Source organism: Rhincodon typus, chromosome 10, assembly GCF_021869965.1.
Source record: "Rhincodon typus isolate 14 chromosome 10, sRhiTyp1.1, whole genome shotgun sequence".
In the NCBI taxonomy this organism is placed as follows: Eukaryota; Metazoa; Chordata; class Chondrichthyes; order Orectolobiformes; family Rhincodontidae; genus Rhincodon; species Rhincodon typus.
The window spans coordinates 36,093,796-36,114,834 of NC_063341.1; the positions used below are offsets into that span (position 1 = coordinate 36,093,796).

General features: G+C 38.3%; 1 protein-coding gene across 1 annotated transcript in view; it reads right to left on the reverse strand.

The window, feature by feature from the left end:
• Positions 1-21,039, reverse strand: part of dab1a (DAB adaptor protein 1a) — a 342,801-nt gene that overhangs the window by 96,728 nt on the left and 225,034 nt on the right. The window contains 4 exon segments of the mRNA XM_048602085.1: positions 718-777; positions 10,450-10,488; positions 15,032-15,151; positions 15,393-15,570. Of these exon segments, the coding sequence (XP_048458042.1) occupies positions 718-777; positions 10,450-10,488; positions 15,032-15,151; positions 15,393-15,570 (397 nt within the window).

Below are 21,039 nucleotides of genomic sequence, written 5' to 3' on the forward strand. Positions count from 1 at the left end.
AATTTTAACATTTCAACAGGCATGACATTTTGAACAAATTCATCCAGTTTAAATAATGCTCAGGGTTATTCAGACCATTAGGAATTTAACAAATTAAATTGGCGACACTGTAAGAGCTGCCCCACTTAGCAACTGTTGCTAATGCATTTACAAAGTCACAGCATCAAATGATTGAATTATTTTCTTGTTTCCTAGACAACTGCAACATGAAATTGATGTCAGTAGTTATTTTAAGATTATAGATGATAACTTCCTCCATTCTGTTTGTAGTTGCAGTGGATCTATTTACAGCATCCTCAGCTTTGTACCAAAGACATCTTAATGGAACACTAACAATCTCACAAATGAAACTTTTTAAACTTGCATAAAGTACCACTTTATTATGATACTGAAACATTAATTAGTTTTTGCTACAATTAGACCATGATCATTAACAAAGTGTCAGCCATTTTTAAACTACTAGCTATTAAGTCAAAAATAATTTTTAAATGGAACGAACATTGATAGCTATGATAACAATGTCTTAACTCTTAAATAAGATAACAAATATCTCTGCATTTTGAAAAGTAAACCTTCTGGAGGCTAATAAGTTATGAATCATTTTCATTCTGCAGCCACGTTTGATTGTAATATGAATTACTGAGCATAAATCTTTGTGAGTGAATGTGTCCACTATATTAATAATGAAAATCACTCAAACAGATCAAAAGTTTGTACCTGATAAATGCTCTCCTCTGTTTCACGGATTGGTTCATGTCCAGCCTCAAATACAATGTACTGTTACATTGGCAGCACAAATGGAAAGCACAAAGGCAAATAGTAGGAAAGCACATAATGAATTAAGAAGTAGAAACAAAAATAAAACAAAAGCTAGAATAAGAGCAGCAATTTTATAATATTTCACATGTGTAGAGAGATGCACAGAGCTACATGTAAGCTTGAAGCACAGAAACAGTGGCTGTTTACCTTGGTAATAATCCAATAATCCGAGATTGCTGATATTAAGTACACTTTGTATACTGCATTAAATGTCAAAAAAGCAGGGCTCAGAGATTTGAAATTATTAATCATTCATATTTCAATCAAGACAAATGTTCACCAATGCTCAGGAATACCAGATCCTCTTAGAAGTTTAATCCAACACAACAATTTCTCACCAAATTTCAAAGTCAAAGTCAAACAGTTCAGATGTGAACACTTTAGGTAAATTACAAACATAAATATCTAAACTCTTGCATGTGAAGTATTCATTTTAATTATTTAGAGTAAGAATGAATCTTTTCAAAAAAAAAGCTCCTGTTCATTCATTCCGGATGTTGCTGGCCAGTCAGTTATTTTTCATCCATAATTATACTTGAAAAGATATTGATGAGCCATGTTCTTGAATTACTGCAGTCCTGGTGATACATATTAAATACTTTAGGCAGAAGGCCCAGGTTTTTTCCACAATGACAGTGATGGAACAGAAATATACTTCCAAGCCAGGGTGGCTTGTGACTTGGAGCAGAACTTGGAGATCTTGGTGTTCCCATGTGCTTTGTTCTTATAGGTGGGTTGTGGGTTTGGAACGCACTGTCAAAAAAGACTTGGCAAGTTGCTGCATTGCACTTTGTAGATGGGTGCACAGGCAGGCACAGTACATTGGTAATTTGGGGAGTGAAGCTTTAAGGTAATGGATCAGGTACCAATCAAGTAGTTCCTTTGTCCTGAATGTATTAATTTTCTTGGAGCTGCATTCATTCAGGAAAGTGGAGTATATTGCATTATCTTCCTTACTTGTCTGTTCTGCTCTTTGGGAGTTTTGTGGGGTTATGGGTGTTATACAACTGGTCCAGTTAATTTTATTGTTAATGATGATGATTAATGGTGATTCATTTGGCAATGTTAATGCCATTGACTGTCAACAGAAAATGGTTAGGCTCTTTTTTTAATTAAAATGATAATTAAATACTAACATACAAATTATGAGCAGAATTAGATCAATTGGCATTTCAAGCCTGCTCCACAATTAAATAAGGTGATAGCTGATCTATTTGTGTTCTAAATTCCACATTCCCACTTTTCTCTAATAATTTATCTTTCCTTTGCCTAACAAGAAACTATCTACATTGGCTTTAATTGTCTGACACATGTGGTGCCTTGAAGCTGTTCTCATCACATCTGAGACCCAACCCTTCTGTCTGTGTTTAGTCTGAAGCTGTATGAGGTCTAGAGCCCAGTATTCCCAATGGAAACCAAACTGAGCAACAAGTGCAGGTATTTCTGAACATTTCATCAATAGTTCAATCATTTTACTGATGATTAAGAGCAGATGTGATGGGTGGGTCTGGATTTAGCCTGTTTTGTTTGCGCATAGTACGGTGTATATTCAGACATTTTAAATTACCACAATCACCTCAGGGGCTGATCTATTTGGACATATTATGATGGATCCCCATGGACAGGAGAGATTTGAACGCGGATGTCCTAGCCCAGATGTAGAGACAATACCAGTGTGTCACAAGATACCTATATGTGCTTCTATCTGTACTAAAGAAAGTAACTGACTCAAGCTTCAAATAAAAGGTTTTAAGCCAGTCACTAATTATCTAGCTACAGATTCTCTCAGATCTTGTATACAGTTTATTAAAGGCTGCAATAAAACTTAACTTTGCTTAATTTAAAGATTAGTGTTTAGTTAATTGCTAAATTGAAGGAAAATTCTAAACTTTATTACTCCTTGAGGCTGTCTCACCCATGCACTGTTTGGCCTATAGTTGAACAGAATTGGAATAAATATCCAGCAGAGAGGTTTGCTAGTGCAGTTGGGAGAAATATAAGCTAGACTGGCAGTGGGATGGGAATCTGAGTGAAAATTCAGGCAGGAAATAGATGGCAGAATTTCAGTGAGTGACATAAAGGCAGAGGAAGCAGAAACTAACAAAATGTACAGCATAGGAATATGGCAGCATTAAAACATATATATTAAATGTGAGGACTGTATCAAAAAATTACTGATGAGCTGAGGGCACAGAGAGGTACATGGTAGCATGATACCATTGCTCTATTGGAAACTTTGCTTCAAGGGGCAAAAATGGTATCTCAACATCCTTGGATATTGTGTCTTCAAGCAGGACAAAGAAGGGGATTAAGAAAAAATGTGGGGATGTAGCATTATTGGTTAAACAATGAATTACATCAGTGAAGTGGGATGCTTTACTGAATGAAGCACCAAATGAGACAATATAGTTTGAGCTCAGAAAGAAAAATGGGCAGCTACACAGCTAGACATGTACTGTAGAGCCTCAATAGTTGGAGGGAGATAGAAAAGCAAAATTTATGAGTGCAAAAATACTTGGGCTTAATACCTGGGACTGTAACTACCCAAACATTAACTGGGATGCAAACAGTTTGAAAGACCCAGAAGGCTCAAAATTCTTGAACTGCTTTTTTTTTTTAGCCTTTTAGCTAGTATATAACAAGTTCAATGACAGAGAATGCAATTCTAGATTCAGTCTTAGGAAATCTCTGATTTACAGCATCCACAGTTGTTTTGGTTTTTATTTTGTAAAAGTCAACAGATAATTTTGTGAATGGAAAGTGGTTTCTAGTGACGTTCCACTGGGCTTAGTGTTGGTTCCCTTTCAGCTTGTGGTATATATTAATGATTTAGGCTTAAATACAGAAGGCATGATTGGAAAATTTGCAGGCAACAGAAAAATTGGCCACGTAGTTAGCAGTGAAGCAGACGACTCTTGACTGCATTACGATATGAATGGTTTGGTTGAATGAATGAAAAAGTGGCAAATTAAAATCATCCAATGAAGTGACATGTTATGTACTTGGGGAGGACAAGCATAGAAAGGGTTACACAGTAAATGGAAGCATATTTAGATGTGTAGAAACATGAATTCAAGTCCACCAGTCCCTGAAGGCAGCAGAACAGGAAGATAAAGCTGCTTTCTTTCAGTGGGTGTGATATCAAATACAAAAGTGGAGATGCAATACTGGAACTATTTAAAACATTGGTTAGGCCACATTAACTGGAGTTTTGCATACAGTTCTAGTCACCACATTACAAAAAGGGCATAATTTCTCTAGGGAGAATACAGAAGAGATTTACAGGAATGTTGCCAGGGCCTGAAAATTGTAGCTATCAAGAAAGATTGGGTAGGCTAGAATTGTTTTGCTTAGAATGGAGGAGGCTGTGATGTGATATAATTAAAGTGTACAAAATAATGAGGAGCTTAGACAGAGCAGGCAGCATAACATCTGCTTCCCCTAAAGGAAAGGTCAATTACCAGGGGTATTAGTCTATGGTGATTAATAGATGATTAGACGTGACATGATTAAACAAAAATCATCCAGATGATGGTTGGTGTTTGGAGTTTGCTGCTTAGTTTAGGGGTTGATATGGAAACCTTCAACTCATTTAAATGGAATCTGCACGGCTACATATCAGATGCTGGAAAGTAGGATTGGAATTGTTGACTATGGCTGTTATGATACAATGGCCGTTTCCCTATCTTTGGGTCAGAAGGTCTGATTTCAAATCCCACCTGCTCCAGAGGTGTGTAATGAAACTGAACAGGTTGATAATATAACTAGAATGGATTGTAGTTTATTCAGTTGGCACAGGCATAATTCTATGCCAGTATTGTTACTGTATTGTAACAACCTAGCTGGAGGTGTGGCCGATTCAGGAGCACAAGTCTTCAGCACTATCATGGGAACGTGGTCTGTTCTCAGAACTTTTGCTGCACCACTCAGTTGTGCCTTGATATCATGGTAAGTGTCTAAAAGGCAGCTGTTTTGGTGGTGACATCAGGAGGTGGTCATGGCTGAAAATAGTTGCAAATGATTCAAATGATTGTCTTTTTCAATGATATGGTGTCTCCAATGTCTTCGACGTTGGGAATTTTTTGACTTCCTCTTTCTTATTAATTTTCAACTATTCACCACTTTTCATGACTAGAAGTGGCAGGACTGCAGTTTAGAGTTGACATATCGATTATGGGGTCACTAAGCCTTATATACAAATTATTAACACAGTTAATCACAAACTGAACACTTGGATCCAAATTGATCTTTATGACTTTTGCATCTTTTTTCGACAACAATTGTATCACTTCCTGAAAGATTCAACTCTTGATGGAGTGCAACTTCATTGACAACAGTAGTGCAGTGTTAGCTATTAAAATGTTCCTTATTAATTGTGTGAGCTTGAATAATGGTGTTGAATTGATATTTTACAAAAGGAATCATCAATCCAGTCCTTACTGTCATCTGCAAGTCTGCATTTCCAGCCAAGTTGTGGAGAAGTGATAAGAGACTTCTGCCAAATCCTGAGGTTCTAAAGATAATTTTAGTGATTCTATTGCCACTGATTGAGGTCAGAGACTGGGGGGGTCTAACTTGGGCCAATCTTGTACAGCTGAGCTATACACTGAAAAACCTGTTGGGACAATTGGGGCAACTTTGGTGTTCTGTTACAAATAATATTTGGAAGGGACGCTTTTTTTTGCACTAGAGATATTTTCTGCTTGTCAATTAACAAGCCATTACACTCAGAGGTAACATCATTATATTCTAAACAAAATATCATGGATTCAGTTACAGTATGGCTGCAATGCTAATTGATTTCTCCTTAGGACTTCAACAATCAAAGGACTTACCTAATTACCCTAAATTTAGATTTGTTGCCTTCCGAGTTTAGTCATCAAACTTAATATTCAAATAATAGTCATTGATATATCTGTGACAGAGATTTAATTGAGCATCAGAAGGTGATATGTGGTTCCATGGTAATGTATACATCTTTGATAATTTTTGATATTAAATGACTAAAGCAGCAGTGTCACATTCAGCCGAGTATGCTGTGTTTCTTGATACCATTGTTCCAATTGAATATAAGGGCTGTTACACATATGGTTCTGTGAGTTGATCTACAAAGCTTTTAAACTGATTCTGCCTCTACCATACAGGTAGAGTCAAGGGATGGAAAAATAATTGAGTAGAAGAGATAGCTGGATAGAAGGAAGTGACGCGAAATACAGCTAGATTGGAGGAAAATGAGTGAACAAAAGAGGTGTAAATGAAAATGAATTTACAGCATGATACATGGAGAATACATTTGATAGAAGACAAATGACAGATTTGTGAAAATAAATGAAAACATTAGACGTTAATAGCTAGAAATTCCTCAACTCGCTGCACTTATTTTGTGGGCAAAGCTATAGTGTGTATTTTTTTTAAAAAATTCTTTCATGGAATATTGGTGTCACTGGCAATTATTCATCCCTGATTGCCTTCATACTGATTGGTCGTTTCAGAGGGCAGTTAACAGTCACCCACGTTGTTCTGGATTTGGACTTCCATGTAGGCCAGACCAAGTAAGACATCACCTGGCTTCCCATTATTTGGCCAATTAAAAGTCAGTGGGAATACTTGCTGTTCAGTTAAGCTCAATATATGTACTGTTAGAATTATTAAGGCCAATAGGAGGTTCCCTGCATGGCAGGAGATTCAGTCTGCCTTTGTAGGTAAGGCAAGATAGACGTGGTCTCCATTTGTGACACGCTTTTAGCATTTTTAAAAGATTTGACCACAGCTGCCTTGCCAGCATTGCAAAGGGGAAACTAATCTTCTTTTGTGACCAGATGGATGGGGAAGCTGGCCATTTGGTGACCTGTAGATCTTTTGTGCTACTGCTAATGGTATGATACGAGGCCTGCAGACCAATCAGAATTATCAAGTTAGACTTCGATCAATGACTTTGATTGTGCTGATAATTATCACAATTAACCAACTGTGGCTTGATCCTCAACCTGGACTTTCCAAAAAAAGCTCAAGGAAAAGATAGTGCTAGTATACTGGTACAATTGACAGGCAGCATGAAACCACACTTTCAACCATTTCTGTTTTGGCCCCATATTGACCCTGATGGATGATTCTGCCGGGAATTAATTATAAAACCAAGACTGAGCTTAATCATTTCAGTGGTTGATTTTAATTTTTGGTTCGAGATGTGACCTAGTGAATACTGGCCTGTCCATGAATGGCATCAGAGAAGTCCAGCCAAGTTTAATAGATCAGCCACTTCTCACATTTCAATGAGCGACTTTTTTTGCATAAAACAGCCTGGAACAAATTAGGAAGTGGCTGCTGTGGAGCTGTGTTTTTGTTTATAAATAAAAGCATTAATCTGAACACTGCCACCATGGAAGAACCAAAGATGCTGTCCTGAGGGAGTTCTGCATTGTCAGAGGTGTCGTCTTTCAGATAAGATGCTAAGACAAGAGTCTCCATAATGTTCAATGCACGTAAATGATCTCATGGCTGTATTCCGAAAAAGAGAAGGGAAACTATTCTATGTGTCTTGACCTATATTTACCTCTCAGTTAGCACTACATAAACAGAATATCTGGTCATTATCAAACTGTGTGATCTTGCTATGAGTGATATGGCTTTATGTTTCATACATTAGGAACATATGACTTAGAAGCGGGAGTAGGCCAATCAGCCCTTCAAGTCTGCTCCACTATTCAATAAGACAATGGCTGATTTGATTTTTGTTTTAACTCCATTTTCCTGTATGTCCCACATAATTGTTGGCTTCCTTGTGTGGGACTCAAAATTAAATCATCCAATTCACAGAATATCCTGGAGAAATAAAGAGGTTAAAAACATAATTATTTTATTTTAGCGCTATCAATGACCCCAGTCGTCACCATCATGGAGAGCTGCTCTGATATGGCAAAAATGCCAGAAGAAGTGGGAATCTCATGTCCTGACCCCAAAACCAGCATTTCTAATTTTTCTGCAGATGTGATTTGGAACAGGCACAGTTTCTCCTTGTCAAATTCCTGGAGGCAGCTGGCCATCTGAAGGACAAGGAACCTCCACTGACATTTCTTGAGATGGCAGGCTCAATGACAGCTCCATGTCTAGCAAGTGGCCGAGGCATGGTAACTCCAGCTTTCAGTCTCATCAATAGGAATCTTATTTTATAACAAAATTCTGGCCACCAGTCAGTAACGTTATCAATCTCTTAATATCCCTTTTGCTAGACACTATCTAACCCAAATTCTATGACTTTTGCACATCACTTAAGGATCATACCAATGCAGTACCCAAAAGAATTTAAACAGTAGTCAAAGTACCAGAGAACATAAATAATCTGAAACACATTTACTGTTATTTGCTTCTCATATGATCATTGGGTAATTTTCTCTGACAATCATCAGCACATCATGATTCTCTCATCAGATGTGGTCCAGATGGGTGACAGTGAATTATATCAGAATGTCCCCTCCATTTAAGATGAAAAGTCTCACAGCCAGAACTGAAAGCTCAAACTAGCTGGCAAATATAAGAATGAGTTTGAAGGAGAATCAAAGATAATCCTCCAGAGGTGAGTCAATTGTTTGGATTGAATTGCTGCACTTGCCCAGTATATTTTACAAATGAAAACCACATTTCAAGGTCTGACACACATTTGTCTTCTGGAGGATTACATTTCTTTTGTTGTTACTTGACTCAGGCTTTTGAAGGATTACAGAAAAACAGCCAGTGTTAAAAAACTGACTGCTGAAAGATTGGTCATTAATGCAGTTGGAATCCATTCTGAGGAGGCTCATAAAGAGAACAAATTCAAAGCAGGTAGATGATACAAGTAAAAACATGACTGCATACTCTAGGAACATTTTAGGACTCATTTTGCTTGCAAAATAGCTTGCCAATGGCTGCACTGCCTGTAAAATTTCATCAATCGAAATCAACAAATGGATAATCATAGGCTGTGTAACTATGGCTTCTCAGTATGTGCAGTCAGTGGGCCAGTCCCCATGTTGTCAGTTTAGCTTAACTTCTTTGAAAGAATGTTACAGTTAATCTAGGCAGAACTCAACACAATTAACTTGGGTGAAGAAAGTACCCATCATGATCATGTTGCCTACTTAATGGACTAGGAGGCCTTTACTTTCATCTTCATTAATAACACCTATAATGTCCTCAAGAGGTCCCAATAGTCTTTACAGTCATTGAATCATTATTGTGTTGGTAAATGTAACAGCTAATTAGCACAAAGCAAGGTTCTAAAAAAAATCAATGAGACCAAAAACCAGGAAAACTTTTTTTTGGGAAAGAGAAATCCTCTGATGATCTTCAAGTTCTGCCATGCGCCTCAGAGCACTCAATTAAGCATTTCATCTAAACAACAGTTGCTCTTCTGTACAGCACTCAATAGAACATTATGGTGGGATTTGATCCCCTACTTTCTGACTTAAAGTCAAGCATTGTCTAGCACTGAGCCAAAACAGACACCAGGATAGAATTGAAAACTATCTGCCATGTCCCCATTGACAAAGCTATTGTTTTGGATTCAATTAATCCAACCACCAAGTTCCAGTCGTACTTTGATTAGTCTGTCCTTAAGCAGATATATTTGATTTTATTCATGCAGTAGATGTGGACTTTGCCAGCTGAGCATTTATTGCTCATCCCTAATTGCCCCTAAAAATGTAGTGGTAAGCTGCCTTCTTGAACTGCTGAAGTCCATTTGGTGCAGGTAGACCCAAAATGCTATTATTATCTTTATAATGGTGAGAAATGACTATTTGGTTTAGGAGGTTTCAATCAACAGCTTACTGTAAATACTTTCTGAAGAAGGGTCCAGACCCGAAATGTCAGCTTTCCTGCTCCTCTGATGCTGCTTGGCCTGCTGTGTTCATCCAGCTCTACACCTTGTCATCTCAGATTCTCCAGCATCGGCAGTTCCCACTATCTCTGTAAATACTTTAGTTCTATGGAGCCATTCACTAAAGATGGAAAAATTGAAGTGTTTCCACATACACTATTCCTAGTCACTATCGAGTCACTTCTGTTGAAAAATATATTAATATGGACATTAGATAAGCTGAGCTCTGTTTGATTACTAATACTCACTAATGTTGAATGACTATTTGGGTAAGGAATGCAGATAGGTTGTTAGAAACCGTACAGCATGATTTACTCCATCTAAGAAATGGGATCATGAATTGAGAAGAAATACAAAAAAAAACAGAAAATGAGGGAAATGGAGATATATAGATTTCAATATGAACCTGGTGAGACCTTAACAAGCTATGTTGTAAATTTGATTTTGCTAAAAAATGGGAAAAAATGTTGTACTTGTTTCATTTACACAATCAAAATTTCATTGCATCCATTTCTTACACAAGATTAAGATAATAAATGGGTGCCAGTCCATTTAAATACTTGAAAGATTGTGAAACCTCGGCTGTTGCTGTATATGCCTATTGAAAATCAAATTGTGTTGTCCAATCTTTCCAATAGATTTAATATATTAAATCAAATACAATTGGATTCAAGAAGCAAATTTTATAAAACTATCCCTTTATCTTCAAGATAATAAGTAAACCTCTCAACTACCTTTATTTTTCAATATTGTGATAAGATTCCCAAAATTACCTGATAGACAGGATCTTCCACATCTTCCTCCAAAATTGTCTGAATTAGAATGAGTCAGAAATGCAAAGGGAAAGAAAATCAGCAGAAGTATCAGACAAAGCATATTTGGGGCAAGATGCATACGAGAAGATTGCAAAGTAGAGAGTAGCAATAATTTAAATACGCTATTCAAATAAAAGCTGTTCTTGTTTCTGAATTATAAGCTGGAACAATTAAAAACTATCATTGATTTGCATGATTTCTTCAGTTAATCTTGTTTCTTGTTGTATGCTCAGCAAGAATGAGTATTTTGTACATTAGATCATTCCACTCCCTCAGCCCATGTAATAAGATTGACAGCAGGTCAATGTAAAGCACAGTTTCAATTAACCAAAGCCTTTTCCTCAATAGTAAAATATGAAGAAAATTCCCACTTGTACCAATGCACCAATAATACTCTACCTTGTACCTTCTGCAAACAAGAATATACAGTCTGTTTAAGATCAACCTATTATTGATATAAGAATGGTCATACATTGCAGGACATCCATCTGTTGGAAACTGGGTTCAGGTGATTAGAATATGTAATAGGGTTCAGAAATGAAAGACATCTTGTCAAACTGAGCCCAACCATAGGCTTCAAAGAGAATTTGGCAAAATTTTATACTTGGTGACCTATGCACAGTTACGTGGAAAGATAACACTTAAGTTGTTGACATGTTCACCAAGCTGGTGGGTTTGGTTGCAGACGGTTCGTCACCCTGTTCAGTAACATCATCAGTGCATCTTCGGTGAAGTGTTGGCGTTCTGTTCCACTTGTTATTTATATGCTTCGATTTGCTGGGGTGTTTGGTATTGCTTCAGGTTTTGTTTCTCAGTGGTTTGTACACAGGGTCTAATTCAACGTGTTTGTTGTTGGAGTTCCGGTTGGAATACCAGACCTCCAGGAATTCCCTGGCAAGTTTCTGTTTGGCTTATGTGACTATGGATGTGTTGTCCCAGTTGAATTCGTGTCCCTCGTTGTCCGTGCTTAGTGAGACAAGTGAGAATTGGTTGTGTCTCTTGGTGGCTGGTTGGTGTTCATGTATCCATATTGTCAATTTTTGTCCAGTTTGGCCTATGTAGTGTTTCTCACAGTCCTTGCAAGGTGTTTTGCATATTACCCCAGTTTTGCTGGTTGTGGTTATGGGATCCTTTATGTTCGTCAGTAGCTGTCGTAGGGTGGTTGTTGGTTTGTGGGCTACTCGATACCTAGCGGTCTGAGTAGTCTTGTGGTCATCTCTGATATGTCCTTGATGTATGGTAGGATGATTAGTGATTCATGGATTAAAAACATCTCGGATCAACCACTTACAAACCTTGAGAAGTCTATCTTAGTATGCAGACTGAATTATAACTACAGGGGCGCCAAAAAGACTGACTTTGTTGCTGCGCTGGAATCAACACTACAGAACAATAGACACACAGAAGAAGTACCAGACTGACAGATGACTGAGCAAAAAAGGAAAGTGGAACACATTCAACGCAGAATAGAGGAAAGCCCTGGAAAGACTTAAGAAAGACAGGAACACTGTAATCTTACCAATGGACAAAGGACGTATGACAGTAATTCTCAATAGAACCCCATACACTGAGAAAGCTAATGCACTAGCAGATACTGACACCTACCAACAGATGGTGATAGACCCGACACCACAGTAAGGAAACCAGATTACAACGATCCTGAAGAAATGACACAACTCAGGAGACATCAGCAAGACAGATTACCAAAAAATGAAGCCAGAGAGATCCAACACACCCCGTTTCTACGGACTCCCTAAGGTACACAAACTGGGGGACCCCTCAGACCCGTTGTCTCACTGCCAGGCAAACCAACATATAGACTTGCCAAAGAACTACAACAGAAATTGAAATACTTAGTGGACAACACTACCCACTCCATTCACTCATCCTAAGAATTCCTCAACACTAGGATAGAAGAGGGCGAGATAATGATATCCTTCGATGTAACAGCACTATTTACATCCATAAACCTTGACCTAGCCAAAGAAACAATTGCCACACTGCTGGATGAATCAAGTAGGCAGGCAACCCAGGACACCAACATCAATAAGGACACCACCATAAAACTACTAGATCTGTGCTTCACAACACACTTCACCTTCAATGACAGCATATGCAAACAAATCAACGGAACACCAATGGGATCCCCAATATCAGGACTGATTGCACAAGCAGTAATGCAAAGGTTAGAATGGACAGTGCCCCCCACTATACAACCCAGACTCTGGGTCTGATATGTGGATGGCACCTTCATGGTTATTAAGTGCACAAAACTAGAAGAAACCCACCAACACATGAACAACATCCTTACCGGGATAAAATTAACAAAAGAAAAAGAGAACAACAACCGACTACTCTTCCTGGACATAACGGTAGAATGCAAAAACAGTGGGGAATTCCAGACTAGTGTATATAGAAAGACCTCACATACAGACCAGATATTCAATTACACCAGCAACCACCCCAACGCCCACAAACAGAGCTGCATCAGGATACTATTTGAACGAGCCACAACACATTGCAGCAACCCGGAACTACGCAAAGCAGAACAGGAGCACCCATTTGGAGTCTTCAAAAGGAATGGATACCCGAAAAGCAAAATCCGCCATTACCTCCGAGACCAACCACAATAGGAAGACACGACACGACCAGACTCATCAATCACCCTATCATACATCAAGGACATTTCAGAGATGACCACAAGACTATTCCACAGACTGCTAGGTATCGAGTAGCCCTTAAACCGACAACCACCCTATGACAGCTACTGACGAACGTAAAGGATCCTATTCCCAAAACCAGCAAAACTGGGGTAACATGCAAAATACCTTGCAAGGACTGTGAGAAACACTACATAGGCCAAACCAGAAGAAAACTGACATTACGAATATATGAAACCAACTAACCACTAAGAGACACAACCAATTCTCACTTGTCTCACTATGCACGGACAAGGGACACAAATTCAACTGAGACAACACATCGATAATCGCACAAGCCAAACAGAGACACGCCAGGGAATTCCTGGAAGCCTGGTATTCCAAACGGAACTCCATCAACAAACACATTGAATTATACCCTGTGTACAAACCACTGGGAAACAGAACCGGAAGTAATACCAACCACACCAACAAACCGAGACATATAAATACCAAATGGGACAGAACACCGATGCTTCACTGGAGGCGCACTGACGATGTTACCTAGCAGGGTGACAAAACATTTGCAACGAAACCCACCAGCTCGATGTGCATGTCTACAAACTCATCCCATAACCCGAGCAACAAATCTTCTCGAAAACTTTAAAGGTAACCCTTAGATAGGCACTGCTCTTAAATCAAACCATTAAAGAAGTTGAAGCAGCAGCAGAATAGCTGAGGAATGATCAAGAATAGTACAAAAAGGTAATGAGAGAAGAATTGGTTCAGTTACTGAAGAATTGGAGGTTGTTCTATAAGAGGTAAACTGAAATAAGGCAGCCATATTTGAAGCGGATGGCCACCCTCTATTAAACTGCCTTAAGGGAGATTAATGATTAAGACAATTAAAATGCTTGGTTTTCTCAATCCTGACTACGGACAAATATGTAATTTACTGATATTTGGCCATCAAGCAGAGTAAAAAACAAATTCAATTAGGATCTCCTCCACCCTCTTGGAGGTATCACTTAAAGTGTTGTACACAATTTGCATATTTTCTCACAAATATTCTCTCATTGTGTTGCTTGGATCTTTTGTATTGGTGGTTGAAGTAAACATTGTGAAATTGGAACTGGAACTTCTGAGATGCCGTTGGTTGCATAGTAGGGAGGTTTCTACATGGCATCAGGAGCTATTTTTCTCTCAATAGCAGTGGCCTAGATTCCTTTGTTGGTTATTAAACTTTTCTGGTTTGTTGGGCTCAGGAATCATATTTGAAAAAAAAATTGAAGAGATAAAAAAGTGATAACTTCCGTACTTAGAAAACTGATCCATAAGATTTTGTTACTTGACACAATTTGACAAACCTGCCCAGTGGTGTTTGTACATCTGAGACATGATTAATGTTATTTGTGTTGCAGCAGCACTACTGAACTCGATTTTCATGTCTCATAAAAATCACTCCATGCAGAAATAAATTGCAAAACAAAAATTCATGGAGTACTTCACACATCTGTAAAGTGTCCTGGAAATCAACGTGAACTTCCAGTATATACATGAGGAAGTGAAATTACCAAAACCTCCTTGCAAGGGTAACAATACCACTTTTCTACTCTTACTGATGAAGAGCACAAACTGCTAAATGATTGAAACAAACCTATAATTAAAATATTAAATTGATGGCATAAATAAAAGTAAATGTATGTTTCATATAGATAATTACCAGAGAGTTATTTTTCTCCTAAAGATGTACAATTAATAAAAGTAACTATTTTATAAACAAAGATTTTTAATTTGTTTTCTGTTATGCATAAACTGCATTGCAGGAAATGGTTAGTAAATAGAATGCTATCAGTTCAGCTCTTCATCATCATACTATGGAAGGATGTGGATATTTTTACCTGATAGACTGCTTGCTCACACTGCTTGTCCTTTTGTGCCATTTTCTCCTTCTCCTCTCGAAGTTTCAGTTCATAGATGAGTTGAAAAAGATCTCGCAGGTCAAGAATTACAGGTTCAGCCTAACATCAAAATAAGAGCAAAGATTGCATGGTGTGTACAGTACAGGTTTACTGAGCACCAGAGGTTGTTGCATGAACACATCCAAGTCTGCATCACTTATAAAATGGTTAAATAAAGTCAACAACCCTATCTTATTAACTGTTAAATGCAATGTTTCCATTTATTTCAGACTGTGTTCATTCTATACCTATATTAATATGATGCTGAGAAAAGTATTTAAAAAAGAAAATTCACACTCACTGCTTGGGATGTCTTTATCGCCACAAAGCGGTGATTCCCTTCTTTGCCACAAATATAACCAAAGGCGCGGTGATCAGTGATGTCCTTGGCAATGTATGATACTTCGTGAACTGCATGGTGATGCTGCATAGCCTGTGAGAATGAGCATAGTAACTTTTATACAAAGAAATGGATTGTGCTGGGTGAATGGATTCTGGAGTGTTGGGACAGAATTGTACCATGAAATGCCATCCTGATGTATATACAACAGGAAGGTCACATGTTGGATCCACCGATGTTGAGTTAGCTGATCTCTACTTGCCCATTAGGAGACTGCTAACTGTTTAGCATTTGTGGGCTACAGGAGATAAAAATCCCACTCTTGGCTGTTGGTGACTGAACCCAACCAGTGAGTATGCAGTTTGATTTTGAAGGGTAGATGTAGGAAAGTCTTGCTACAACTGTATAGGCAATGAAAGAAACTGTACCTTAGGATGGAAATTTATAATATATAGCTGTAAAAGGATACATATTGCTGAAGCTTTTTGCTTTGCAATCGTCAGGATAATTTGCAAGAATAGCATACAAGGGGAATATTAACATAGGTACTGCATGAAAGATGAGTGCTGATATATTGATAGGTGAAGGTAGAGGTATTTCCATGGAGAAAATGCCAAATAATGATGATTGACAGTAAATTGCCAGTCTCTGCTTACATTTCAAACTAAAGCAACTTGACACTGATTGTTCAAGACATTTCCTTGCGAAATGAGCCAGCAAATTGCTGTTACCTATTTGTTGAGTTGTAACAGACACAATGCATTTTCATGTTTCTTCTGTCTTAAATATATGTAGCCTCCAGTACATGCAAGCATGGCACACTGCAAGCCCTGACAGACAGTCCTTAATTGATTGTGCAAAGAATTACACTCACTATCAGGACTATCCAATAAATGTTGTTCAACTACACAATCACTTCTAATGTTGTACACTATGTTGTGAGTTTTGCAAGCATGGACTGCTTGGATATGGACAATACCTTGCTTGTTGTGAACAGCTGAAAGGATACGCTGTTTGTCCAGTCTTTGGGACATACGGCCTATATGTGTGGCATCTCACAAGCACAGGGAATGGAAAATGAAATAGTTTTAGGAAACAGACAGAAGGATACCCAAAATAATAAAGGAAAAAAGGCAAGAATCCAGAAGTGATATACTTAAAATAATATGTTTCCATTGTAATAAGGCTAGGCATCCAGAAGCCGTTTGCTGGAACTTAAATGGGAGACTAATTGCATTGGTAGAAAACCTAAGGAATTTTCAGAAACTGGTTTGCCAGGTAAGGAAATGGAGTAGAACTGTAGCAGTGTTACAAATGGAGTGTTTACCCTTAGAATCTCAAAGGAAAGAAGAGATAGCTTGGGGCTGCGAAGAAAGCTCTTCCTCAATTATTGACATTCAAGGTTCTGAATATATTATTTTCAAAGCAAGAGATATTTTCTTAATCTTCTATTCAAGGAGGTAAACCAAACAGATACTGAAAAACAGTGGAGCAATGCAGTTGCTGATGGTGGCTGATAATATTATTGTCTTTCAGAGGGCTTAAAGAAGGAGAAGACATTAATTTGAGGTAAGAATTTATACCTGAATGTTATTATTTAAAGGACAAAGTGTTAATGAGGAAATGGAGATCACTTCTAATACAACCCAATGAGGAATGAGGGGTAAAGCATCTGTGGTAGTTCCATCAAATATCAGAACAAAATTTTATGATTTGCTCACAAAATTCAAATAGCAGGTCATTGATTTTTGGAAAACATCAGCAATTGAAAAATGCTCAAATGATGAAAACTGGAGCAAATAAAAAGCTCAAAATTAAAATTTTGTCTCTGGAAGCAAGCTCTTCATACTATTACCTATCTCTTGGGAACCATTAAAAGCTAATTTCACTGGACCATACTGAATCCATAAGAAACTTAGCGAGTACTGTAGACAGGATGAAATATCAGAAGTGTGTCATGTTAACATGTTACAGCCATGACAGGTAGGATAGACAGGAACAAAATGTATTTACAGTCATGAAAGAAGTGGGGAGTGAAATAAACATATCAGAATGATTTAAAAATGAATCAGAAATTGAAAATTCAAAACATGACCCACCAATAATCAAACTGAATAATAACAATAATAACAATTGGACAATGCTTAAAAAGTTGGATGGAATATTAAGCTATCTCCCTGGAAACTATCAAAGTGACTTATGAAAGTTATTTTAGAGTAAAAATTGATTTCAGTAAAAAGACTGTGAGAAATGTCGTTAGCTACACATCATGTTAATCATTGTTAAGATGATTGCAAACACATCAGCGTTGTCTCTAGCACACAGAAAATGAACTCTGCCATCATTCAAAATGGGGATGTTCATGGAGCATTCTGCTCACATTAGCTGTCTGTATTCAGAGAGTCATAGCGCAGAAACAGACCCTTCAGTCCAACTCGTCCATGCCGACCAGATATCCCAAATTAATCTAGTCCCATTTGCCAGCATTTGGCCCATATCCCTCTAAACCCTTTCTATTCATAAACCCATCCAGATGCCTTTTAAATGTTGTAATCATACCAGCCTCCACCACTTCTTCTGGCAGCTCATTCCATACACACACCACCCTCTGCATGAACAAGTTGCCCCTTAGGTCCCTTTTAAATCTTTCCCCTCTCATGTTAAACCTATGTCCTCTAGTTTTGGCCTCCCACACCCAGGGAAAAGATCTTGTACTTACCCTATCTATGCCCCCCATGATTTCATAAACCTCTATAAGGTCACCCCTCTGCCTCCGACACTCCAGGGAAAATAGCCCCAGCCTAATCAGCCTCTCCCTATAGCTCAAACCCTTCAACCCTGGCAATCTCCTTGTAAATCTTTCTAATTTCACAACATCCTTCCTATAGGATGGAGACCAGAAGTGCAAGCAATATTCTAAAAGTGGCCAAACCAATGTCCTGTGCAGCCGCAACATGATCTCCCAACTCCTATACTCAATGCACTGACCAATAAAAGTGCGCATACCAAACACCTTCTTCACTATCCTATTCAAAATCGTTCATGACTACATGTTAGACCTCAGAGCGTTGACCTAATCCGTTGGTTGTGGGTTCTCTTAGCTCTGACTAGCACACACTAATTTAACTTTCCAGCATGCCATTCATCTTATGTTTTATCTTCACCAGATTGATACTTCATTTATAGTTTTGCCAGCTGCTGTTCCTCCTGGCATACTTTTCAACATTGCTCCTTGAACACAAGGTCGGTCCTGTGATGTAGGGGGAATGAGGGAAATGCTTGGCCAGGAGATTACAGTTTATGGTTGGATAAATTTCTGCAGATGCTGACGGTCCTTCGCACTGAAGGTTTTCATCTACTAGACATGTTCTATATCTATCACATTTAGTACGTGGTGGAGTCACACAACATAATGGAAGGTGTCTTTACAATGAAGGTAGGACTTCATCTCCACAAGGATTGTGAGGTTGTCACTCCTACCAGTATTGTTAGGAAAATATGCATTTGTGGCAGGCAGATTAGTGAGGATGAGGAGTCAGGATTTCCCTTTTGTTGCTCTCACTACATTCCACAAGTCCATCCTGTTAGGATGTGGCTAGCTTCTTCCAAGTGGTGATCAAGCCTTGACCATATTTTGACTTGATTCTGCAAGCCTTCATGGGGTCTGGAGTCATTACTGAAGTTTTCCATGCTCACTTCCTCCCAATTGAATGATATGATTCTAACTGCTCTGGGTTAGTCTATTCTGCTGATGGGACAAGACATAGCCAGGAATGGTGATGGAGCAGTCTAGGACATTGTCTGTAAGGTACAGTTCAGTGAATATGACCACATTAGATCATTGCTTGAATAAACTTGGTGAGGCAGATTTCCAAATTGTCCACAAGTCCTCAGATGTTATTGAGGGATCTTTTCCATGTTGACTGGGCTGGAATTGCCTTTGTTGTATCCTGTGCCTAGGTCAATGCGAGGTAGTTTATTCTGCATACTATGTGACTTTTCCTTAGCAGTTTGGTGCAACAATATGGCATTTCAGACTGCAGGCTAGAGACTAATACATTGATGCCAAATATATTGGTCTGGAGTCATATGCAGATCAAAATCAGGTAGGTTTTTGCTCCGGTTCTGAGGAAGGGTCACCGGACCTGAAACGTTAACTCTGTTTTCTCCCTCACAGATGCTGCCGGACCTGCTGAGCTTTTCCAGCAACTTTGTTTTTGTTCCAGGTTTTTGCACCAACCTGGCAATTTCATTATCACCATTCCTGACTGTAGTTTTAAAGTCCAGATCTCCAATGTTCTCAAAGTACAAAGATTGATTTAATGGCTTGATGGTGATTGTAGAGAGATTGTATGTTGGCTCCAGAAGGTGACACTTTGTGGATAATAAACTTTTGTTGATGCTGATGACCCACAGTGCCACGTGGATGCCTAGTTTTGAGCTGCTAGATGTACTCTGAATTATCCCACTTAGCAAAGTATGGTGCACACAACACAATGAAAGGTGACCTTGGCATGAAGATGGGACTTGCATTCCATAAATAATGTGATCAGCTGTGATGAATCTATGATTAATATGAAACATGGACACAGGCTGTTTGGCCTCAACTTGAACATAAACAGTATACTAATCTCCTGTTCCTGTTGTTCCATTAAACTTTCTAGGAATCTTGCCTTTCAATCACGTTATTTAACAGATTATTACTTTTTGAAGAATGATCACTTAGCTGATGCACGAGGAGATTACCAGTACCTGAAAACACTTACCCAAACTCAAGCTTGCACCCAAAACAAGAATTAATCAGGGGGCAAAAATAGATTCCTTCAATTCAAATATTATTCTGGATTATTATTTTCGAGCTTTCAAAAAAAACCCTTAAAAATGCATTTAACATTGTTAAACTATATTAGTTTTTAACTGGTAACGATGTATATTCTTATTAAGTGCAAGTTACAACATTCCTCATACCTTTCTGTAATATTTACTTTCCAATATTTTATATATCTTTTTCATCTCAGGGTTAAATCGAGAAATTGGGTCACATTATCTCTGGCGTGTTCAGCATTTCATAGGGGAATATCTCAGCCATAATAACCAGTCTATTTCTGGAAAGTGAACAGACTCCTTGTGGCAGAGAGGAACTTGAATAAGAGGAATGATGTGAATCTATATTTGGAAACGTGCTAATTTCACCAGCTTTGTTCTGGTCTTATCCCGGCAGCCCTTTACCTACATTAGCATTGTGATTCATCTCGCACTTTCCACTTTGCATTTCAAGCTTTTTGGATAAATGAAGCCAACCATGTTAGTAGCTTCTATTTCTTCTGAATACTTTAACTGCTGCTTGGATTTACCCAGGTTTAGAAGTGAATTTATAGCAATGAGTTAAAGTGACCACTAGATTCTCACATGAATAATGTCTATTTGGACATAGCATTGGAAGATGACTCAATGTAACAGTGGGGGTTGGGGTGGGGGATGGGAAGAGTACTTTATATTGATAGCACTGCCTCTGTACTATTCTTTTCCTTTAACAATCATTCCTCTCTAGAAGAAACCCTCGCCTAATGAACCAGCAGTCTTCTGCATGGGGAATAAATCAGCAAAT